General features: G+C 38.9%; 1 protein-coding gene across 1 annotated transcript in view; it reads left to right on the forward strand.

The window, feature by feature from the left end:
* smpdl3a (sphingomyelin phosphodiesterase acid like 3A) overlaps positions 1-21,830 on the forward strand; it is a 63,059-nt gene that overhangs the window by 33,542 nt on the left and 7,687 nt on the right. Inside the window, exons 5-6 of the mRNA XM_028797236.2 lie at positions 12,078-12,241; positions 18,109-18,289. Of these exons, the coding sequence (XP_028653069.1) occupies positions 12,078-12,241; positions 18,109-18,289 (345 nt within the window). The remainder of the gene's footprint in view (positions 1-12,077; positions 12,242-18,108; positions 18,290-21,830) is intronic.

Here is a 21,830-nt window from a genome sequence, read left to right on the forward strand (position 1 = left end):
AGAGGATTATGCACATCCGAATTTGTTCCTTGGAGAATCACAGGCAAGGCAGCTGATGGAACGGTCCTTATGGATGACCCTGCAGTTGTTACCTGCTGGGCTGGTTACTTTGAGCAGCTGTTTAAAGCTGATCCTCTGGCTAGGATGTTGGATATCTCTGGGTCCACGGTTCTTGAGGCTGATCCTCCAATTAGCTGTGAACTACCCAGTCTCACTGAGATTGCACAGGTGGTGAACCAGCTGAGGGTAGGTAAGGCTGCAGGGATCCGGGGTGAACTTGTTGTCCCTATCTGGAAAGAGAAGGGTGATTGTCTGGATTGCAACAACTTCATGGGGATAACACTGCTGTCAGTGCCAAGTAAGGTCCTTGATAGGGTCATCATCCATAGGATCCTTGTTCACTTGCTCACCTACCAGTGACCAGAGCAGTCTTGTTTTACGCCTAAGAAGTCTACCATTGACTGCATTTTGGCACTGTGGGTTCTCATGGAGCGCAAACATAAATATCAGCAGAATTTCTTTGGCAGCCTTTGTTGATTTTCGTAAAGCAGTCGACTCAGATAGATAGATAGATAGATACTTTATTAATTCCAAGGGGAAATTCACATACTCCAGCAGCAGCATACTGATACAAAAAACAATATTAAATTAAAGAGTAATAAAAATGCAGGTAAAAACAGACAATAACTTTGAATAATGTTAACGTTTACCCCCCCGGGTGGAATTGAAAAGTCGCATAGTTTGGGGGAGGAACGATCTCCTCAGTCTGTCAGTGGAGCAGGACAGTGACAGCAGTCTGTCGCTGAAGCTGCTCCTCTGTCTGGAGATGACACCGTTTAGTGGATGCAGTGGATTCTCCATAATTGATAGGAGCCTGCTGAGCGCCCGTCGCTCTGCCACGGATGTCAAACTGTCCAGCTCCATGCCTACAATAGAGCCTGCTTTCCTCACCAGTTTGTCCAGGCGTGAGGCGTCCTTCTTCTTAATGCTGCCTCCCCAGCACACCACCGCGTAGAAGAGGGCACTCGCCACAACCGTCAGGTAGAACATCTGCAGCATCTTATTACAGATGTTGAAGGATACCAGTCTTCTAAGGAAATATAACCGGCTCTGTCCTCTCTTGCACAGAGAATCCGTATTGGCAGTCCAGTCCAGTTTATCATCCAGCTGCACTCCCAGGTATTTATAGGTCTGCACCCTCTGCACACTGTCACCTCTGACGATCACGGGGTCCACGAGGGGTCTGGGCCTCCTAAAATCCACCACCAGCTCCTTGGTTTTGCTGATGTTCAGGTGTAGGTGGTTTGAGTCGCATCATTTAACAAAGTCCTTGATGAGGTTCCTATACTCCTCCTCCTGCCCACTCCTGATGCAGCCCACGATAGCAGTGTCGTCAGCAAACTTTTGCACGTGGCAGGACTCCGAGTTGTATTGGAAGTCTGATGTATATAGGTTCAACAGGACCGGAGAAAGTACAGTCCTGGCGCTCCTGTGTTGCTGACCACAATGTCAGACCTGCAGTTCCCGAGACGCACATACTGAGGTCTGTTTGTAAGATAGTCCATGATCCATGCCAGATTGAGCTGCCTTGTGGGACATCCTGAGACTTTGTGGAATCCCCTCAATGTTACTGGATATCATGGCGGACCTGTACACTGGTACTGTGAGTGCTGTGCAAAGTTGATTCTGGGCTTTGTCAGGGGTGTGTTCTTGCTCCTGCTCTGTTCAATGCTTGCATGGTCTGGGTGATGGGCAGGGTCGTGGGGTCCAACGGCTGTGGAGCATCTGTTGGTGAAGACAGAGAGATTCAATGATCTTGACTTTGCTGTGATGTTCGCAAAGTAAATGGAGGCTCCGATCGGGGCTCTCGAGAGACTGAGTGAGAAGTCTGAGCATCTGGGCTTGCAAGTATCCTGGATAAAAACCAAGATCCAGACCTTTAATGACCTCTTGGGCACAGTCATCAGCAATGTGTCTGTCTGTGGAGGGTGTGTCGACCTTGTTGAGAGGTTTACTTACCTCGGCAGTGACATTTATGTCTCTGGTAACTCTTCCTATGAAGTCAGATATCGCTCACGATATCTTTTTAAAATGACAAAGGTGCAAGTATTTAGAGTCCTTGTGTTTCCTGTTCTGCTATATGGTTGCGAGACATGGACACTATCCAGTGACCTGAGATGAAGACTGGACTCCTTTGGTATTGTGTCTCTTTGGAGGTTGGTTGGTTTGACTTTGTGTCAAATGAGCAGTTGCTTATGGAGTCCTGAATGAGGTACACTACCTGCATTGTAGGATCGTCAGTTATGGCACTGCAGCCATGTGCTGAGATTCCCCTGAGGGTGATCTGGTTCACAGGATCCGAGCAGCTGGCCCAGGCTAAGATGACGTCTACGTAACACCTGGCTGTGGCAGATAGATGGTCATTTCCGGGGGGGTGGGACTGGACTGCATGTCTGCCTGGGGGTGTTGCCAACCAGGATCCCAAGTTGTTTTGTCGTGCTGTGGATGCGGCAACGTGCTGTACCAGTTCATATCATCGTATTACAGACTTAGTTAGTGGTAGAACAGATAAGTAAATAATGCATGTTCTCAAAATTTTATTTTTATATGAAACATACAGCATGAATAACACATTATCTTTGCTTGTTGCCAAATGTGCAGGTCGATCTTTGACTTCCACGTCAGTACAAGAGAAAGAGGTGTATGCCCTATGCATGCATAATTTGCCATGTATAGATAAAAAACAAACATTGAAGGCACCTTTCGCCCCCACCCCCAAACAAAGGAGACTATATTAAATAATAATAATAACAAAAGATTTATTACTATTCACAAGACATTTCTATCTTTTTGATAGGAGAAAAAGTGCAAAGCGTTTGCATAGACAGTTTGGAGAGCCTTCAGCGTGATTCAAAAAATAGGATAAGACAATTATGACACGCCACTTTGAATTTTCTGACTTTAAAAGATCTACATACAGTATTTTTTCTAACTTTTGACTGCAATTTTGGCATTTCCGCTTTACTTTGACAAAATATATGTTTGCGCATCTCTGACTGAATTCTTTCTTCTTTTATCTCAGGGAAGCACAAGGGGGCTCTGCCCCCTGCTCGCTTCACTCGCCTACCCCCGGCGTTGGGTATCCTGAAATACATTAGTCGAGCTCGTTGTTTCTGAACCCGTGCCTGCTTTGCTTCCACAGTTTCAGACGCACGTTGTAGGCGCCTGCATTCATTGATCTTATCCAGGTGGGCTCGTGTTTGTATCGTTGAGCTGTATTGTGTTTGAATTTGGTGTAAAGCGTTCAGCGGTTTGTACAATCCCAAGCAGCACATTATTCCTAACTTCACTCCGCAGTAGTGCCACTCACAATATGGCGGTGACGCCTGCGCCTTCACTCCGCAGTAGTGCCACACACAATATGGCGGTGACGTCTGCAGCTTCCGTACTATCTTTATGGATCTGTGGGGCCTCCGTAGCCTCTTACATGTGACTCTGGGGGGCGGGGGGGTGCAGCGCAGAATTTTTGTGTGGTTGTGTTGTTAGTGGTAGCTATGGGCGCGTTGCTGCTTCATTTCTCATTCACGTTAGTTGAGCTCTTTCGTTCTTGGTCTGTGACTCCTTCGTTCGCGGTGGATACGACTTTGCTTGCGGGTCTATGAGATGTGCGCCTGCGCAGTACGTCTCATGGTCCCATCGCCGTGTCCCTGCGTCCATATCCGGTTTATTCTCGGTTAGTAATATGGATGGTGGTGCAGTGGTTGGAAGTGCTGCTGCACAGCTTAGGTCACCTTTTTGGCCACAATAATCGATTCAGTATAGTTAGCAGACTTTTCCCTAGCAATCATGTACACTTTAAAGATGATTGCACCATTATAATCCAGTCAACTCTAGTTTATTTACTCCTTCCCCATTGACTTCAGTGCATTTCACCGAGTTTGACGATATTTCAGTGAACATGTCCGTGATTTCTCCAAACTCAACGTGAAGCAAACACCGTGAAGTTCATTTTATCACTAATAAGGGTGTGGAATGTGTGATGTTTCTTTGAATTACACCATGTTTTGCAGTTCACAGATGTTCTTTATCTGAGGTTCTGATTGAAAGGTCCCTTACACAATCTCAGATTATCTGGGGTGAAGTTTTTCAGAGACTGATAGAGTATGGAAATACCTTCTCCCAGTAATATTGAAGGATTACTAAGAACACCTGGCAGTTATCTTTAAACAAAATTTTTGACTTATATATATCAGAAGTGATGTGTTTGTTAGAAGATTAAATTTGAGGTATAAACGAAGAATTTAAATAAATCATCAAGTGCAGAGAAACTTACAGACACTTTTTAAGTTAACTATGGTTGAAAAAGATGATTCACATGCACAAATTCAATTCACGGTAGTGTCTTATCCTTAATTGATGGTAAAAATGAATAGATGGTACACAGAAAAAAACATATAAAGAAAGCTATAAACAGGATTTCATTTCCTTAGCCTGCCAAACTGGTACAGCTCCATTCCATTCTACATCTCTCCAAAGTCTCAGAAGTGTTCTAAAAAATGTAATATCTTTGTGAAGATGTTCATTTTGACCATTTATTAATATATAGCTTAAGACTTAACTTTTTCCATTAGGTTGCAAAAATTAAATTTAAGTAAGTCTCTATATTTTTTGTAGTTATGGTTCTTATATCACTGAACTGTTCTAAAACACTTAGAAGACTGTTAAAATGTAGGCTGAAGTGCAAGAGTATTGTGCGGGAATATTATGCTCTTTATAAAGAGGAATATGCAAAAGTTCCACACCATTTGCATAAAGGGATGCTTTCTGTTGAAATCCATCCCTTATGATTTTCTGAATATCTGTCTGTTTATAGATATGGATAGTGAAATGTTCAAAGGCAATGGCAAATAGTGTTGGAGACAAAGAATAGCTGTGTCTGATTCCTTGTTCTATAGAGTTTACTTTGTACACACAAACAGATCATTCTGGGGTTGAGTAATTAAGTTTAATCCATGCACGTAGGTCATAATTTTTTAGAGGTTTGAGAAATTCAATTTATTTTTGCTAGAAGTGTAAGATAATTTTTCTCATTAAGCATGTTTCCTAAAGTGAGCCAGTTTATATATTTGTAGTAATAGGTCTTTTGAAATGAAAGTCAGTTTGTGTGAAAATAAATTTAATTAACATTTCATTTGATATTAATACAGCTTGAGTAACTAAGTATGTCTTGGTTTTGTGATGTTTAAAATGTTTAGATCCATTACCAAAAGAGTGTGGACAGAAACAACTTTGGCATTTTAATTACAAGGCTTAACACTGGGAAAACAGGTGGTTATTGATAAAGAAGTAGACAGTTTTTGAATAAACGTGATGCAGTGATCAATGATGAATATTGACTTGAAAACAAGTAACGAAATTTTCCTAGGTCAGATGAGATATGGTCTTGATAAAACGTTAAATTACTCAGACTGTCTTAGATATTGCAGTTACAGTTGGAAGAACAGTTTGATGTACATTTAAAATCTCCTAAAATTTGGACTTGAGTGTTCATATTGATATTGAAGACTGGTGGTGAAAACCTGAATGAAAGTGTCTTGTAGTAGTACTCCCCAGCAGGAGTGATATTTTTGGATTTTACTCTGATCACAATTAGGTGAAAATGATATCACACCAAACAAAAATTCCATCTATTCTCAGACTTCGTTCTGAGAATAGATTCTTAAGATTTCCTGATGACAATACAGATAGCTTCACTTGCCCGTGATGTATGGTTAACTTAGATTTGGTTAAAAATTATGCACTATGGAGGAATGTGTTAAGAACCTGATAGCAATTAGACAAACCGAAAATTGGATTGAATTGGTTTAGATAGATAGATAGATAGATAGATAGATAGATAGATAGATAGATAGATAGATAGATAGATAGATAGATAGATAGATAGATAGATAGATAGATACTTTACTAATCCCAAGGGGAAATTCACAAATATTCACAGATGTTCAGCCATTTGTGATTCACTCTCTATGCATGGCCAAAATCATCAATACCAATTTGGACAAAGGTTTGGATGGTAACAGTGAGATGGTGGGATAAGAAGACAAAATTTAGCCCTTCAGTACCCAGATTTCCAATTTGAACCCAAGCATTCAGCAGTACATCTCTTTAGGCTGACACTGAGAAGGTGTCTATAGCTGGTAATTCCAAAGTACAGAATGTCTGAATTCCAAAACTATGTAAATCCAGCAGTTTAAGTATGTAAAATGCCTCTCAGATGTGAAGATTTATGACACTAAGGCTGAAGTGGACTTCCTGTATGGCAATAATGTATGCACATTATTTCTATAATTTTGAAAAAATGTGAGGTATTAAAGAGCTAATTTTTGTGATATAATTGTGTCACCTTTCCAAGATTATAGAGATGGGATGCGGACTACTGCAAAATGTGGCCCATTCACTACTGGTTAGAGTTGAAGTGTGCAAATAAAATCATAACCTTTGTTAATAAGTGGTATGATTTTTTTATGGGAAAGGACCATATTTTTCAAGACAGGTAGTCTTTTTCCTAACTGGAGAGAATTTTTTATTTTACCCCAAAAAGCGGCAGCAAGTTGCCTAACCATTCAAGCCACAGTGTTGTGATTTTAAATTGTAGGCTGTCTTTTATTCCATCTGTTAATTTTCTATAGGTGCTAACCAATATCCCTGTTGTGGTGCATCTCAAAAATTAAGTCATGTAACAATCCACACTGTTCATATGTGCAGTAATTCCTAATTGATGGAACAAGCTGCCCACCTCTGTCTGAACTGGTGACACCCTGAATGTGTTTAAGTAGTGACTGAAAATCCTACTGTTGTGTGAAAATCCTGTCAAATTGTTAATGAATGTTTTTAGCTCTGTGTATATCTGTCATATTGTTAATTGATCATTTTTTTTGTTATGCTAGATTTATAGCTCTGCACTTGTGGTGAGCAACTTTTGTAACCCGTCTTGCTATCTTTGTTCAAAACAGTCCCTAGACTGATGTTATGTTGGCCTCCTTTGAAAGTTGGTTTGGATAAAAACCTCAGTGAAGAAAATAAATACAAATGTAAAAGAAGGCATGTGCATGCTTATGATAAACCAAGGCACTGTGTACATAGTGATATGTCTTCCTTGCCTAACCAAAGGCACAAGTCATGGATGCTGAAAGATCTATACAGAGGAATAATTAACAAAAATAAAATATTGAAATATATTATCTATTCTTTTGCCAACCTACTTATCCAGTTTACTGTCTGTCAGCAGCTGCAGTATGTCATTAGAAACAGGTCCTAAAGTAGACAGTTCATACTCAGAATGCAACCATCAGGGAAATCAACATAAAAATATTTTTTAAATGAAAAGAAACTGGAGTATGTGAAGTAAATCCATATAAATACAGAGACTGCACTCAAACATGTCTTATCTTGAAATTTTATATATATGCAAACACAACTTCTGACTTTACAATGGAATTTTCAAAAGCTTGATATTTCTCTCTTTCTTTCATGTACTTTAAATTAATAATGTGTATGGATTAAAAAGAAATACTGCTGTAATTACTGGTATTTTAAAGGAATGTCACTCTTAGAAAAGAATTTAGCTTAATTATAGAAGGCCCGTATTCGGGTTAAGCGGATTAACGAGCAGCTCTCAAACTTTAATAATACATTTCTGATTCTAGGTAGTAGGTGTTAGCATTGCTGCTTTATTTTTATATTTTTATTGCTTCTCAATTTTTCAAAAATATTTCTGAATAACCTTTTCTTAGTTTGCAACATATCAGGTAGATGAAAAATGAATGCTGCTTTTAGAAACAAAAAATGAGGCACTTCTAGTAGTAAACAAAAAACATTTGAAAACTCAGTTATATTTAATGGAGAATTAATAGCAAGTTTTATGATGTAGAAGTATAAAAATGTTTAAAATGTATCTTTGGATACTGTTTTATATAGTTTATTAGTGAAACAGTATGTCACACTGCAATTGTGTGAATAAAAAGTACATTTTTAAAAGCAAATTTCATACCAACAAATATATTTTTCAGGTAGATGCTTATTCCAGCAAGTGATCAATTTACTTTGGCTCTGTGTTGGATATGTATGTTTTATTGTGGTAATTGTAAATCTAGTTTAATTACTGAGAAATTTAGATAAACGGTGGTTATAATAGAGATCTCTCAGGGCTCTGGAGTTGCACTGACAAACACAGCTTAGTTTTTTTTTAGAATGGGTAATAGTTACATGAATAGCTTCTGGCTTCACAACTTACAACGCAGTAGTATAATATAGTATTCTTTTGTTTTGTCTACAACCCTTTTAGATATTAAATGAGCTTTCACTTTTTTGTCAGGATCAGTACTTAAGTCCATGGAGTTTACATTTACAGTTACATTTCTATAAAGTAGTGCTTTACAGTATACACTTTTTGTTGCTTTAGACTTCTTTTGCTTTCAAGATTTAGAGGTGAGGCAATTTAAAATGTATTGCAGATCAGAGAATTTGTTTTAACATTCTTGCTTATTGGACTTCATTTGCAAGTTATTCAGTCATCAAAAGTATTGTACACTGTGGTCCACCAGGGGGCACACCAGCCACCCTGACCCGGCACAGACAGATCTGGGACACAAGTTCAGCACACACGTTTTTTATTTTTCTTTCTTTTCCTGTGGAAAACACCTTCCCCTGTTCCCCACATGTACAGGACAGTCACAGCACATGGACAGTCCAACACCAAACACTCTTCCTTCCCTGTTTTTTTTCTCTCCCTTCGCCTCCACTCCTCCTGGCCAGCTTCTCCCACACTACTCTGGCTCCCGGTGTAGTGGCTGCTGGCTCCTTTAATAAGGCACCTAGAAGTGCTGCAGGTGCTTGTTGGTCAACTTCTGGCAGCACTTCTGGGTGTAGCTGAAGTGCTGCCATCAAGGGCTCAGCAGCAGCTGCAACACCCCCTGGTGGCACCCACAAAACCCAACAGGGCTGCACCAAATTCCATCTCTCATGGAGCCTTGCGGGAGTCGGAGACACCACTGCAACCCAGGGGGGCTGCCATCTAGCTCTCTGGGGGAAGTAATGTTCTGGATGCGTACCCTCCCCTGGTCCTTCCAGCACAGAGGCATCCCGGCTGGGCAAGGGCCCCGGCCGTACACCACAACACCTATATTTGAGTAATATTGACATTTTTTTCTGGAAAATAATTTTCACAGATTTTTGAATTGTAGCTTATTTTCCATCATTTCTATATCTCAATTACATTGAAAATATTACATAATATATAAACCTCCACATATAACATTAAGTTAGCAAAACAAAAAATTTAAAAAAGTTGCATTTTTAGAGACTCCCTTCTGTGTTCAAATCACAAAACAAATGAGTTTAGAGGCTGTGGAAAAGGCCTTGTGCCTTGTAGTTTGATTATCTCCTTATGTACATAACCCTAGATGTCAGTATCAGTTCTTAGCAGGAAGTGTAGCCCTGGCCTTTATTACAACAATGAACTGATGTGTATTTTATACAAAAATGTTTGCATAACTAACTGTGTGATTTTTTTTTTTTTTTTCTTTTGGTGAAATCCTTTGTCCTCTTGTACAGCTGGAGAATTAGATTGTATTGGTAGACTGCCTTCATGTAATTTATGTTGTTTTCTGTTTCAAGATTCCTCTGATAATAATTATGAACCCATTGATACTATAATCAATATAAATGTACCTATCTGCAATGGTTTATTATTTGCACAACTCTACTGTTACCTTGAACAAGTTATTAAAAATATCTGTTAAGTCTGGATAACTTCTTTTATCTATTTCAGCATTACTGGAATAGGTCAACAAAGTCAGAAATTGTGTTTATTTGTAATGTGCTTAGGGTTTGTATAATAATGTGTTTGCCACTTTATTTGTTTAGTCAGTTAGATCAAAATTTGTTCAGAATTTTGTACTGAAGTACTGTATATAGATTTTTTTCTTCAGTGAAAAGAACTTCTTTATGTGGTTTGTTTGTCCATTTAGCTGAATATGTATTTTTTCTTTTCCAGAAGAAATATCAACTGTTAATCTTTGGTTCCTTTACACTATTTTGTTCCAGGTTTACCTTTACCCTGTTAATTACTTTTTATAACTAGGTATTATTTTCTTCTGGAATCCCAGGCCTGGTGGTTGTCTGCATGGAGTTTTCTTCTAGTACTTCATTTTTCCTCTCACTTCTCAAAGATATGTGGGTTAGGTTAGGTTCAAAGGCATGTTTAAGTTGGCCCCATAGTAAGTGAGTTTGGGTGTGTATGTGTTCTCTACCATTGATTGACACCCCGTCCAGGGTTGTCTCCAGTATGGTGTCCAGTGCTAATAGAATATGCAGTATTTCTTTCTTTTAAATTGCTGTTTCTGTCTTGATTGTATATTCCTAATAATTTCCGTATTCATCAAAACATTTCTGTTTTCTGTTTGTTTTATCAATAAATTGAATTTTCATTAATGTCATCAATGCTATAGTGTATTTGTATTAGTATTTAGTACCCTTCATTTCATTAATAATATATGTTTCTTAGGCTAAGGTTGTACTGTAAAATACCCTCTGGTATCCGGGGTGTCTCTTAGTGCTCTAGTGCCTTCACTGAAATACATTTAAGTAGTAATATAGCCTACTATCACTTATGACTATCTTAAAATAGACTAAGCACATCATACATGAATGCACAATCTGCAAATGAAAATCATTCCATCTTGGACATCTGATCTGATCAACCCGTTTTTATGACACACACAGGACAGGACAGGAGAAGCTACCAGCTCATTCGGTGTACCATTGCTGATGTTCTCTTTAACAGCAGAGAAGTTTAAGTTGAAATTTCTTGCTTTGGGATGTTTTCATTATTCAGTCTGATTTTTTTTTTCTAAATAAATTTACAAGTAGAGAACTTTGTTTGCTTTTGTTCTGTTCGGAACAGAGTTCATCTAAATAAATCATCATTAGGGCCACCGTTCCACAGACTAGTGCTGCGACTCTAGTTAGTTAAGAGCACAAAGGGCAGAAACACGCTATTTCAAGGATTAAACAAACTAAAATAAAAAGACCCTCCCTAACAATACCCCTATTCTGAATTTGTATTTGACCATTTTTATTTTATAATGTCATAAACTGATTTTAAAATTTATTCTCAAAGATCTCTATAAGTCTGATTTTCAGTCTTTCAGGTGGTCCCAAAGTTTAGTCAGTATTTTTAACACCACATTTATCCCACAATAGCAAATAAAATGTAGTGTTGTCAAGTTGATAATGCTTGTTTTAAACTGCATGGATCTTTAAAAGTGTAGAGATCTTATATATACACTCTTTGTTAGTTTAGGTATAAACTGAATATGGAAGCAACCTTGTAGACAGAGATTGATATCTTGATCCCTGCTTCACACAGAGTAGTGGTACTAAAAGTGTTTTAGACCGAGAACCACTTTTGCTAAAATCAGTGCTAACATGCCTGTCACTGGGACCATAGACATAAAGGATTACTTTGACCAGATCTGGACTCTATAGGCTGACATCAAAGGGAGTTTAGAAGAGACCTGCACAGTGTCTGAGATCAACTGCACAGGAGAGGCACTGAGGGTGAAGAAGTGTTGTATATGGAAGAGGAGCGACCACAATAAGCAAATAGGTGCTGAGCAGGAAGGCGTGTAATTGAAGTAAAAGTTGTTAACATCAGCAAGGAAGCCAGAAGGTGTGCTTTGTGGTGGTAGTTTTAGAGAAATTTCTTATGTATGTAGGTATATTGGTTAAATATCTCCAATGCTGGATAGCCACCTCGATTGTTACAAATAAACGCTTCCATAAGTACATAACAAGCTAACTTATCTGAGCAATTTTAAAGTCACTTTGCACTGATGAGTGTCAGCTTACACACTTGGGGACCCCACAATGAGAACCACTGACATAGAGCATAACCTGATCAAGACAGGATTTTCTGACATTTCAACCATTACATGTATATTTACTTTATCCTTTTCAGAGATGGAATTATTCAAACTATTAAAACGTTATTTAAATGTTTTTCTGTTTCCCTGCAGGTGGCTTTTACTCACAAATGATTGACCAAAACCTTAGAATAATAAGTCTTAACACTAATCTGTACTACAGTCCAAACAATGAGACTTTAGGTTTGCCAGACCCAGCTGGACAGTTTGAGTGGCTGGAAGAAGTGTTACAAGCATCCTTAAAGAACAACGAGAAGGTAATATAATAATATTGAAATCACTATTGAAAGCACTTGTAATACTTTCTGTAAAAATAACACTTTTCTTATGATCACATTCACGTTTGAGTTGATTTCCTGATAAAGGTTGTTGTGGCAACATGCCAAGATGAGAAAGTCAGGCCACAGTTCTTCCTGGCAACTTCCATCCTTTCAGCATGTCCTGTGCATGACACTACAAGTAGGCCATGTCTGGTACACACCTTATGGCAGAGAACATCTAGTGGGCTATTGCTACTGCTTTCCCAAGCCAACTCTTCTGGCTCTTGTCATTGCAGACGAGCAGTTTTTCTTCTCCATGGTCCTTCCTTCTTTCGAGCTCCTTGTTCTATTACAGAGAGTGAGCAAGCAACCTTATTTCAGCCACTTGTACTGTTACTTTATTCCTACAGTCACTACTCGGAGCTAGTGAGGACCAATGAGGATACAGACTAGCAAGTTAATCAAGAGTTTACTTCAGTGTCTTATCTTTCACTTCACTACCACAGTCCATAAAAAATGTTAAGCTGTAGAATCTTGCCCAGTTTAGGTGTGTGTATGTCTTTCTGTAGTTTTAGAATGAGATAATGCTTTAGTCGGTTTCAGTTCTAAAAATCTATTGAAAGGGTTTTCTTGGTATATTAATGCAAAATGAATGTGTGTGTTTTGTTATCGGTCTTACAGCAGAGATTTGAAAATATTAAAAAATTCAATTATACTTAATGTATCATGATTAAACTATCAAATCATGCAAAACCACTCCACATATCGACACCCAAACAAGGACCCCATCTCTTGTCTCTTGTCTCAAATTGGTTCCAGGAACATCTAATCATCTAAATTGTAAGTCATGTTGGATAAGAGCCTGGTTATTTTTGGATAATGCAGAACATTTGTACTACACTATAGTGAAATAATCATATAAACTAACTTCCAACTTAATAAAGAACATGAAATGATGCTGCGTGCATAGCTATGCTTCACTGTTAATCTACTGTATATATGGAAAATATTTCTTTGTACAGTGATCCCTCGCTATATCGCGCTTCGCCTTTCGCGGCTTCACTCTATCGCGGATTTTATATGTAAGCATATTTAAATATATATCGCGGATTTTTTGCTGGTTCGCGGATTTCTGAGGACAATGGGTCTTTTAATTTCTGGTACATGCTTCCTCAGTTGGTTTGCCCAGTTGATTTCATACAAGGGACGCTATTGGCAGATGGCTGAGAAGCTACCCAATTTACTTTTCTCTGTCTCTCTTGCGCTGACTTTCTCTGATCCTGACGTAGGGGGTGTGAGCAGGGGGGCTGTTCGCACACCTAGACGATATGGACGCTCGTTTAAAAATGCTGAAAGATTATCTTCACATTGCTACCTTCTGTGTGCAGCTGCTTCCTGAAGTGACGTGCTGCACGGTGCTTCACATACTTAAAAGCTCAAAGGGCACGTATTGATTTTTCACTGTTTTGTTTTTCTCTGTCTCTCTCTCTCTCTCTCTCTCTCTCCCTGCTCCTGACGGAGGGGGTATGAGCTGCCGCTTTCAACAGCTTTGTGCCGGCGGTGCTTTGCATACTTAAAAGCCAAACAGCCCTATTGATTTGTTTGCTTTCCTCTCTGTTTCTGACAGCCTGTGCTCCTGACGCGCACTCCTTTGAAGAGGAAGATATGTTTGCATTCTTTTAATTGTGAGACAGAACTGTCATCTCTGTCTTGTCATGGAGCACAGTTTAAACTTTTGAAAAAGAGACAAATGTTTGTTTGCAGTGTTTGAATAACGTTCCTGTCTCTCTACAACCTCCTGTGTTTCTGCGCAAATCTGTGACCCAAGCATGACAATATAAAAATAACCATATAAACATATGGTTTCTACTTCGCGGATTTTCTTATTTCGTGGGTGGCTCTGGAACGCAACCCCCGCGATGGAGGAGTGATTATTGTAGTAGAAATATTATATTAGAGAACTTCTGACCAATGTATTTAATGTAATGTGACTTGATGAATGTCATCAATATTATAATAATGCTGCCTTTAATAGCCAACATGTTTAATGAAACATTCAGAAAATACCTGTATCACTGTATTATGTTTAACATGGTTAATCAGACTAATTTTATTGTTTATCTAATTAGAGACAGTAGAGTGGGACTGTGGTTTTTGCTGTTACCTCACAGTTATAAAAACCTGCATTTGATCCCAATTCACACACTGTCCTGGAAGAGATTACACATTCTTTCAATCTATGCTGAGGGTTTTCTCCTGGTATTCTGATTGCTCCTATTTCCTAAAGACATGTAGGTTACATTAATTGAATCTAAACTGGCCTTGTTTATGTAAGTATGAACGCATACAGGAGTGTGCCTTGTGACCCTTTTTCATATGGTCAGTGGCTGTCTAAAGAGGACATTCTGTTCAGTATTGATTGCAGTTTTGTGAAATAATTTAATTATACTGAATTTTATATTAACTCCTGGTAAAATTCCAGAGTATCTCTCTTGTCTAAAATTCTATAATAATTTTGGCTTGTATAATTGTACATTTTTATTCACGACTGTTTGGCATTTTTTAAGTCAGAGTTATTTTTCACATAGCATACATTTATTTGCCCTGGAAACAGTGCCAAATGAAGCTCATGTGGAGCCCTAGGAAGGGTTGACTGCTGTCACCCCTTGTTGTTCACAGAAAGTAGTTGTTATTATTAGGTTTCAACAACATGTGGTGCTTTTCCCATCAGTGTCCAAAGCGAGTACCCCTTATGTAGCACAGAGGGCACTCCCTTGTAACTATACCGTAGATTTTGAGGAGCGTACATGCTTTTACTTTTACAAATGCCACCCAGTAGGTAATGGCACCCAATCAGTATCATCAAAGTTCAACGGTCAGGGAGGTGCTCTGGCGGGGTTGGTTCCCCCTTGGGTTTACTTTCATTTACACCAGCCACTCATTATCAACATAGTTTGACAACCTGGTGGTGTGGGCCTCCCTTGGTGTCCGGAGCGTATGTGCCTTTAGAAACACAAATGGCGCCCCCTTGTGAGCATACCGCGGACAATATTTTCATATTTCTATGATCCTTTACCCCCCTGTGTTCCGAGCGCCTGACCTCTTAACTTTTATAAATGTTCCCTCTCAGATGACCACACCCTAGGCAGCCACACATATCGCCTAATGGATTGACTGGCTCTTGTGTTGAGCTTGTGTTCTTAAGCGAAGCATGAAAAGGTCTTTCCCTGGCAGGGTACAATTATAGTCAATGAGGAACCAGAAAAAATCTTAAATCGAGAGACTCTGAAGTTAATGAATAAATCCACTTCGAAGTCAAAGCTACAACCCTCTTCATTTCATTCCTTTTCACCATATACAGCAACCTTTCACTCCAAGGTACTATGAATGATGTAGTTGCAATTATATTTTGATAGAGATCCAAACTCTCAATGAGATTTTAATTTTTTTTAAGCATTGAGAGAATTAAGCTGCCATTTTATACCATTGATATGTTCAACTATGAAATTAAGGAACAGTCTTGTCCACGAAACTTTATTGGTGTGAATTAGAACTAATAAGGAGCTGCACTAGATTAAACAAGCAAGAAAAAACAGATTTTGAATTGAGAAGAGGCTCAAGACAACCAATGACTGGAAATGCGTTTGTCTTTGCTTTACAGAGTGGCATTTCTCTTATTCGTTCTGGAAAAATTAGACTTACATGAGATTAGTGAAATGCTCACTTTATAATATGAAGCTGCTAAATGTGTCAGTGATGGGCTTGATTTTCCAGCCATCATTAGTTATGTAGCTTTAGTGACATTTTTTTCAATTTTTAAAAAAGTCTATTAGAGTATGTTTGGTTATTAATGGTGTTGCCTGCAGTAACACACGACTTAATGCTAAAGCCTCAAAGCTCCAAGTGACTATATAGTCTGCATGTTCTCCAGCGCTTGTCTGAGGGTTCTCAAGTGTATCCCATATACTCAAAAGCTGTCAATGTTCCAATGTGACCACTCCATTTATTAATGAGTTTTAGCTGATAGTCAATGTTGTGTTAAACAGCTAGAGACATGTGCTTTACTTTGTGATAAGCTATTCTAGCTCTTCTGATTGTACAGTGGCTTCTGTAATATTAACGTATGTTTACATGGAAACTCCACTTACAGCGGCCAATGTGAACAAAGAAGCAAACACATCCTTCCCTCAGGAAACATAGTGCCAATAATCTGTAATAGAATTAATTGCTTCCAATATTCATGCTGTTGTCATAAACATATTTCAAGAATGGGATAGGCATGTTTTTTGAAATCAAAGCCTTTCCCCTTCAAAGAGGACATATTTTGCATGTGTTTTGTATATATTGAACTTTTCCTTTACATTGTACTGTATATTGCTACAAAAAACACAAATAGGGAGCATAGCACAACATTTGGACACAGGTCAGGTGGAATTAGTTAAGATAAATGAAGGGGATGGATGAAGATCCTGTTAAGTAAGCAAGGGTTATAACACAAGGATATAACAAGGATACTACCCTGAACATTTTAATGTACATTGTTGAATGTGTTTACTTTTAAATAGTGTTTGAATTTAAAGTGTTACTAACTCAATACTTTCCTTACCCATGCTTTATTGAAACCACTTTTAATTGGAATAATTTAGACTGTAGATGCTCCATGGGCTGTACAGACATCCAAGCCAGAAGAGGGGATGATACCTTACCCGGACGGGAGGCTCCTAGTAGGTAGACAGGCATCCCGGCCTGGGAGGAGAAGCGAATTAAACCCAGAAAGAAGAACCAGAAGGGGTGCACGGACAGCCCACTGAAGAATGAAGACCGAGAGCACGCTAGAGGGCAGCAGCCCCAGATATCTGTCCCAAGTGGGACATGGCATACTGGGAGATGTAGTCCAGCAGATCAGTCCTGCTGGAGTCACTGGGTGCCACAGCACTGCAAAGAGACAAGCTCCCTGTTATAAAGGGCATGCATGTGACCCGGAAGTAATCCCATCAAGCAATAGCCCTGGCACCGGAAGTACTCCCGGGTCCGTAATAAAAGGGACTGCACTCCCTTATCCAGAGGAGTTGGAGCTGGGAAAAAGAGAAGCAACACTCCCACTGGAGGCGGGAAGTGTGGTGGTGAGAGAGAATATTGTTAGAAAGAGAGAGAAATCTGTGCTTTGTGTGACTTTTGAGTATTGTGGTGTAGTAAACACACCGGTATTTGAACCCGGGACTCTGTGTTTGGGGGTTAGGGGCTTCCGCCGTGTAGCAAGCTGGGGGAGGAAAAGGCCCCCAGTGACATCTTCATTCTTCAGTGGGCTGTCTATACACCCCTTCTGGTCCTTCTTTCTGGGTTTTCTCCTCTCGGGGCCGGGATGCCTGTCTGCCTACTAGCAGCCTCCCGTCCAGATATAAGATATAAAAATTCAATGATTAAGTCAAATCAAGTGGCTTTGTTGTCATAGCATCCATACATAATATTGCAACATACAGTGGCACAAAATATCATTCCCCTGGATATATATAAACACATGACAGGTAAAAAAAATTAGGTGCAAGACAGGTAAAAGAAAATTTATTAAAAAATAATTGTGTTTCTTGTGGAAAATTGTGCACCTGTGTAGTAATTGTATTGTAATTAGACAAGTGTGTCATTGCTAGGTGAAAGTTAAATTCAAGAATTTAAAAAAAAAAATTTTGCTGTATGAGAAGAAGCATATTTAAGACATGTGACCTTAGCTAGTAATTTCCGATTTTCTGTGTTCTATTATCTGACTTTGTATTTTGTGTGTTTATATAGTTTATAGTGAGTGATTGTTTGAAATACACCACTTCATTCATTCTGACTTTATATTCTTTATGTGTGCTCTCTTATAGGTATATATCATTGCTCATGTTCCTGTTGGATACTTGCCCTTTACAATAAATACCACTGCAATGAGAGAGAACTTCAATGAAAAGCTTGTGGAAATATTTCGTAATTACAGTAGTATTATTGTTGGTCAATTCTTTGGCCATACTCACAGAGACAGCATAATGGTTCTCCATGATACGGAAGGTAAATTAAAATGTGTTATACATTTGCATTCACTCCTTACTTTTACAGTGCTTCTTGTCCTGGTGAGGGCTATGTTAGAATTGCAACTAAGTGAGGTGCAGATCAGATTTCATTTTCTCAAGAAATTGCCTTCAATTCATCATGTAAGAATACCTGGTCATATCACCTCACCTCTCAGTTCAGATCAGCAGTAACTCCACTTTCTTTCCAGGGGCCTCATGTATAAATGGTGCGTACCCACAACAATGTTGCATACGAACGTTTCCACGCTCAAATTGCGATGTATAAAACCTAAACTTGGCGTAAAGCCACGCACATTTTCACGGTAGCTCCAACCCTGGCGTACGCAAGTTCTCCGCTCGGTTTTGCAATCTGGCGGCACCCAGCGTCAAACAGTGCTACTGTTCCTGTGTGGTTACCCTTTCTTTTTTAGATCCACATCCCTGATGCGGCTTTATCATATACACTGAAACTAACTGTATATTGTTTATTAGTTTAAGGCATCTGATTGTAATTAACCTGTAACAATATAATGGTCCAGGGAATGGCCAAAGCATTCCAAATACCATAGCTGCTTTAGCGTTGTTACTTTCACTGCACCTTCTATTTCTTCTTTCAGCTGCTCCTGTTAGGGGTTGCCACAGTGGATCATCTTTTTCCATATTACTCTCACTGCACCACTCAGAATATTTATATAGAAGATCAAATACAAAACAAAGCATTTAACATGCTACTTTAGTTACGATGGGATTTGAAAAACTAGTAAATTAAACGATTTTAAGATGAAGTTTATGATGTTCTACTTTAATGACAAAATATAAACTACGTGATTAAAGTGGAAATTTCAAGATTAAAGTTGACATTTCGTGCTTTTTTCCCCACTGTGTGCCTTTTTTTTTTCCTCTGTACCCTAATAAGCTTTCATATGACACTCAGACGGTGGGCTACGACTCGCCTTTTCACAGCAACTTTGATATCTGACAACTTCTTTTTTTATTTTGGGCACTGTGCGACTTTGTGAACTTGAGCTTTCGAGTTACTCCGACACTCTATGTCACTTGATCAACTTCATTTTGTTGTTTATACCACTGTTAAACCAACAAATACATTTTTCCTTGCCTCTTCTATTTTCCCTCGTGCTTTTACCATTGTCTTTTCACAGAACGCTGTGCTTAATGGCTATTTATATTGATTTGCATATTCAAAGAGGCGTAATTCTGGGAGGAGATGGGGCGGGACAGCAGCCGCGTGCACGTGCGTTACTTTTCACGCTGACCGAGATTTATGTAGTGGAAGAACATGGAAATTGGCGTTTATGCATCTGGATTTTTTTGTGCATACGAACATTTCCGCTTTTGTGCTTACGCCATGTTATAGTGTGAGTTCTACGCACGATGTTATACATGAGACCCCTGGTTTGCCAAACTTTTCACTCTGTTAAAGAGGGTGAACATAACCTTTCTGTGGAGGAACTGTGTTAAGTTCACTTGAAATTATATATTTTGGTCATCATCCAAATTTCATGACCATGGACAAAGAAGAGGATGCAACTGAAATGTACAATATAGTTCCAGTAGTACAAGTATCACAATATTTGTCTTTTAGTTATTTTTCTTATTCTTTTTTTATTAGGCTTTCAGTTATTCTCACAGTTGCTTTTAATTCCACTGGTACAGCATATGCCACAGGATTCCCTTTTGTCATATTTCATTTTTCAGTTAAAAGCTCATATGGAAAAGCTTTTCAAACTCTCCTCTCAGAGATTGAAGTAAAGGCTAAATTGCCATTTAAATTCACACCTCCACCTCCTGACATTGACAGCTGGTTGTCTTCTTAAACATCACTATTGCCTTGACTTATTAATGGTCACAATAAATCATATGGCTGTTTCTATGTCAGGCACTGACGACTTTTCTGATGTGGTACCTTACACACATATCTACTGCTTAAGTCTTATTGGGATTACCCTGATTTTCCCAGACTAATTTATTAAATCTGAGAAGGGTCCTCTCATTAAGAAAACAATAATAGCTGCTTTCTCCCATGTCTAACATAGCAATTCAGTTTTGGCAAAATTTGTCAGTGTTTTTCACAGTGAATATGCTGTGTTGACCAGTCAACTTGTTCGCTGAATATTTTCCTAGAAATTTGCCTTGTAGCTGGCTTAGATGAACATTTTTTCTTAATGTTGCATGATGCTTTGCAAGGTCAGCGTGGCATCACAGACCAGTAGCAGCCATATTCAGAACATTAAAAAAATACACATTAAAAAAAAAAAGTTTCATGCATGTATACTGTAAGCGATAAAGGCACTGTTATGAGTACTTCAACCTGTGTGCTGTGCTGCATGGCCAATATTTAATCAGCCATTTTCTGAAGCCAGCATCAAAAACGGACTTAAAGGAGGGATAGAAAGAAAAAAACATGGGAGACTGTGAAATAATAATATTAATAATAACACAAGATTTATTACTGTTTGCAAGATGTTTCTATCTTCTTCTTGGAAGAAAAATGTGCAAAACATCTGCACGGAAGTTAGAAACAAAAAAGACATTCCAGCTGCACCCAGAGCCACAACTTCAAACAATGGAATGAGCCAGTCTCACCCTGCCACATCATAGCACGACTAATGTTGTGTGCTTCAAGAATGGAAATCTGTGAGTGCAATGATAGATATATATATATATATAGATATATATATATATATATATATATACATACATTGGAACCTCAGTTTGTGAGTAACTTGGTTTACGAGTTTTTTGCAAGACGAGCTAAAATTTTTAATAAGTTTTGACTTGATAAACGAGCGAGGTCTTGCAATACGAGTAGTATGTATATGCTTTGTCTGCTGAGCGTCATGTGATCACAACTGAGCTGATGGTTCTTCTCTCTCTCTCTCTCTCTCTCTCTCGCTGTGGGATTGTGGGCAATCGTCTCCTATTCTCCATCTGAGTCGGCGTGCTTCACTCATATAGTCAACATCCGTACAAGCGTATACTGTTTACTACAGCATTGTGACTGTGTGCGTGCGTGTGCGCGAGTCCCCGTCTTGCACCCCAAAACACGAAGCTGAGTCTCAGTACTTTAGCAACACCAGCTTTATTCAGCTTGAAACAGCAACAGCGTGGTTATTTATTGTAGCGGGATCTGCCACTCTCCGATATACAGAAACAGCAGTCAGGCAGGGTCGTGGCCAAGTAGTACTGTGCCCTGCGCATTTATAATGTTCCTTGTTCCATTTATCACCCATCGACGGCAGGCGCTTATAGCATGTCCGTGATCTTTTCGGATTTGCTTTTATGGCGAACTGCTACAGTGCTGGGACACTGCGATTGCTTTGGGACGCTCTTCCGCGTGTCGTCCCTTTGGGTGGAATCCCACAAGAGTTTAGAAACTCACTCACACCAGCCATGATTCTTTTCAAAGGTAAAGTGCAGGTTAATTTGTTTTATGTATTTTTACTTTATATTTTGTATTAATCATTTTTATATGAATAGTTTTGGGTTGTGGAACAAATCATCTGAGCTTCCATTATTTC

This window comes from Erpetoichthys calabaricus, chromosome 3 (genome assembly GCF_900747795.2).
Source record: "Erpetoichthys calabaricus chromosome 3, fErpCal1.3, whole genome shotgun sequence".
Classification (NCBI taxonomy): domain Eukaryota; kingdom Metazoa; phylum Chordata; class Cladistia; order Polypteriformes; family Polypteridae; genus Erpetoichthys; species Erpetoichthys calabaricus.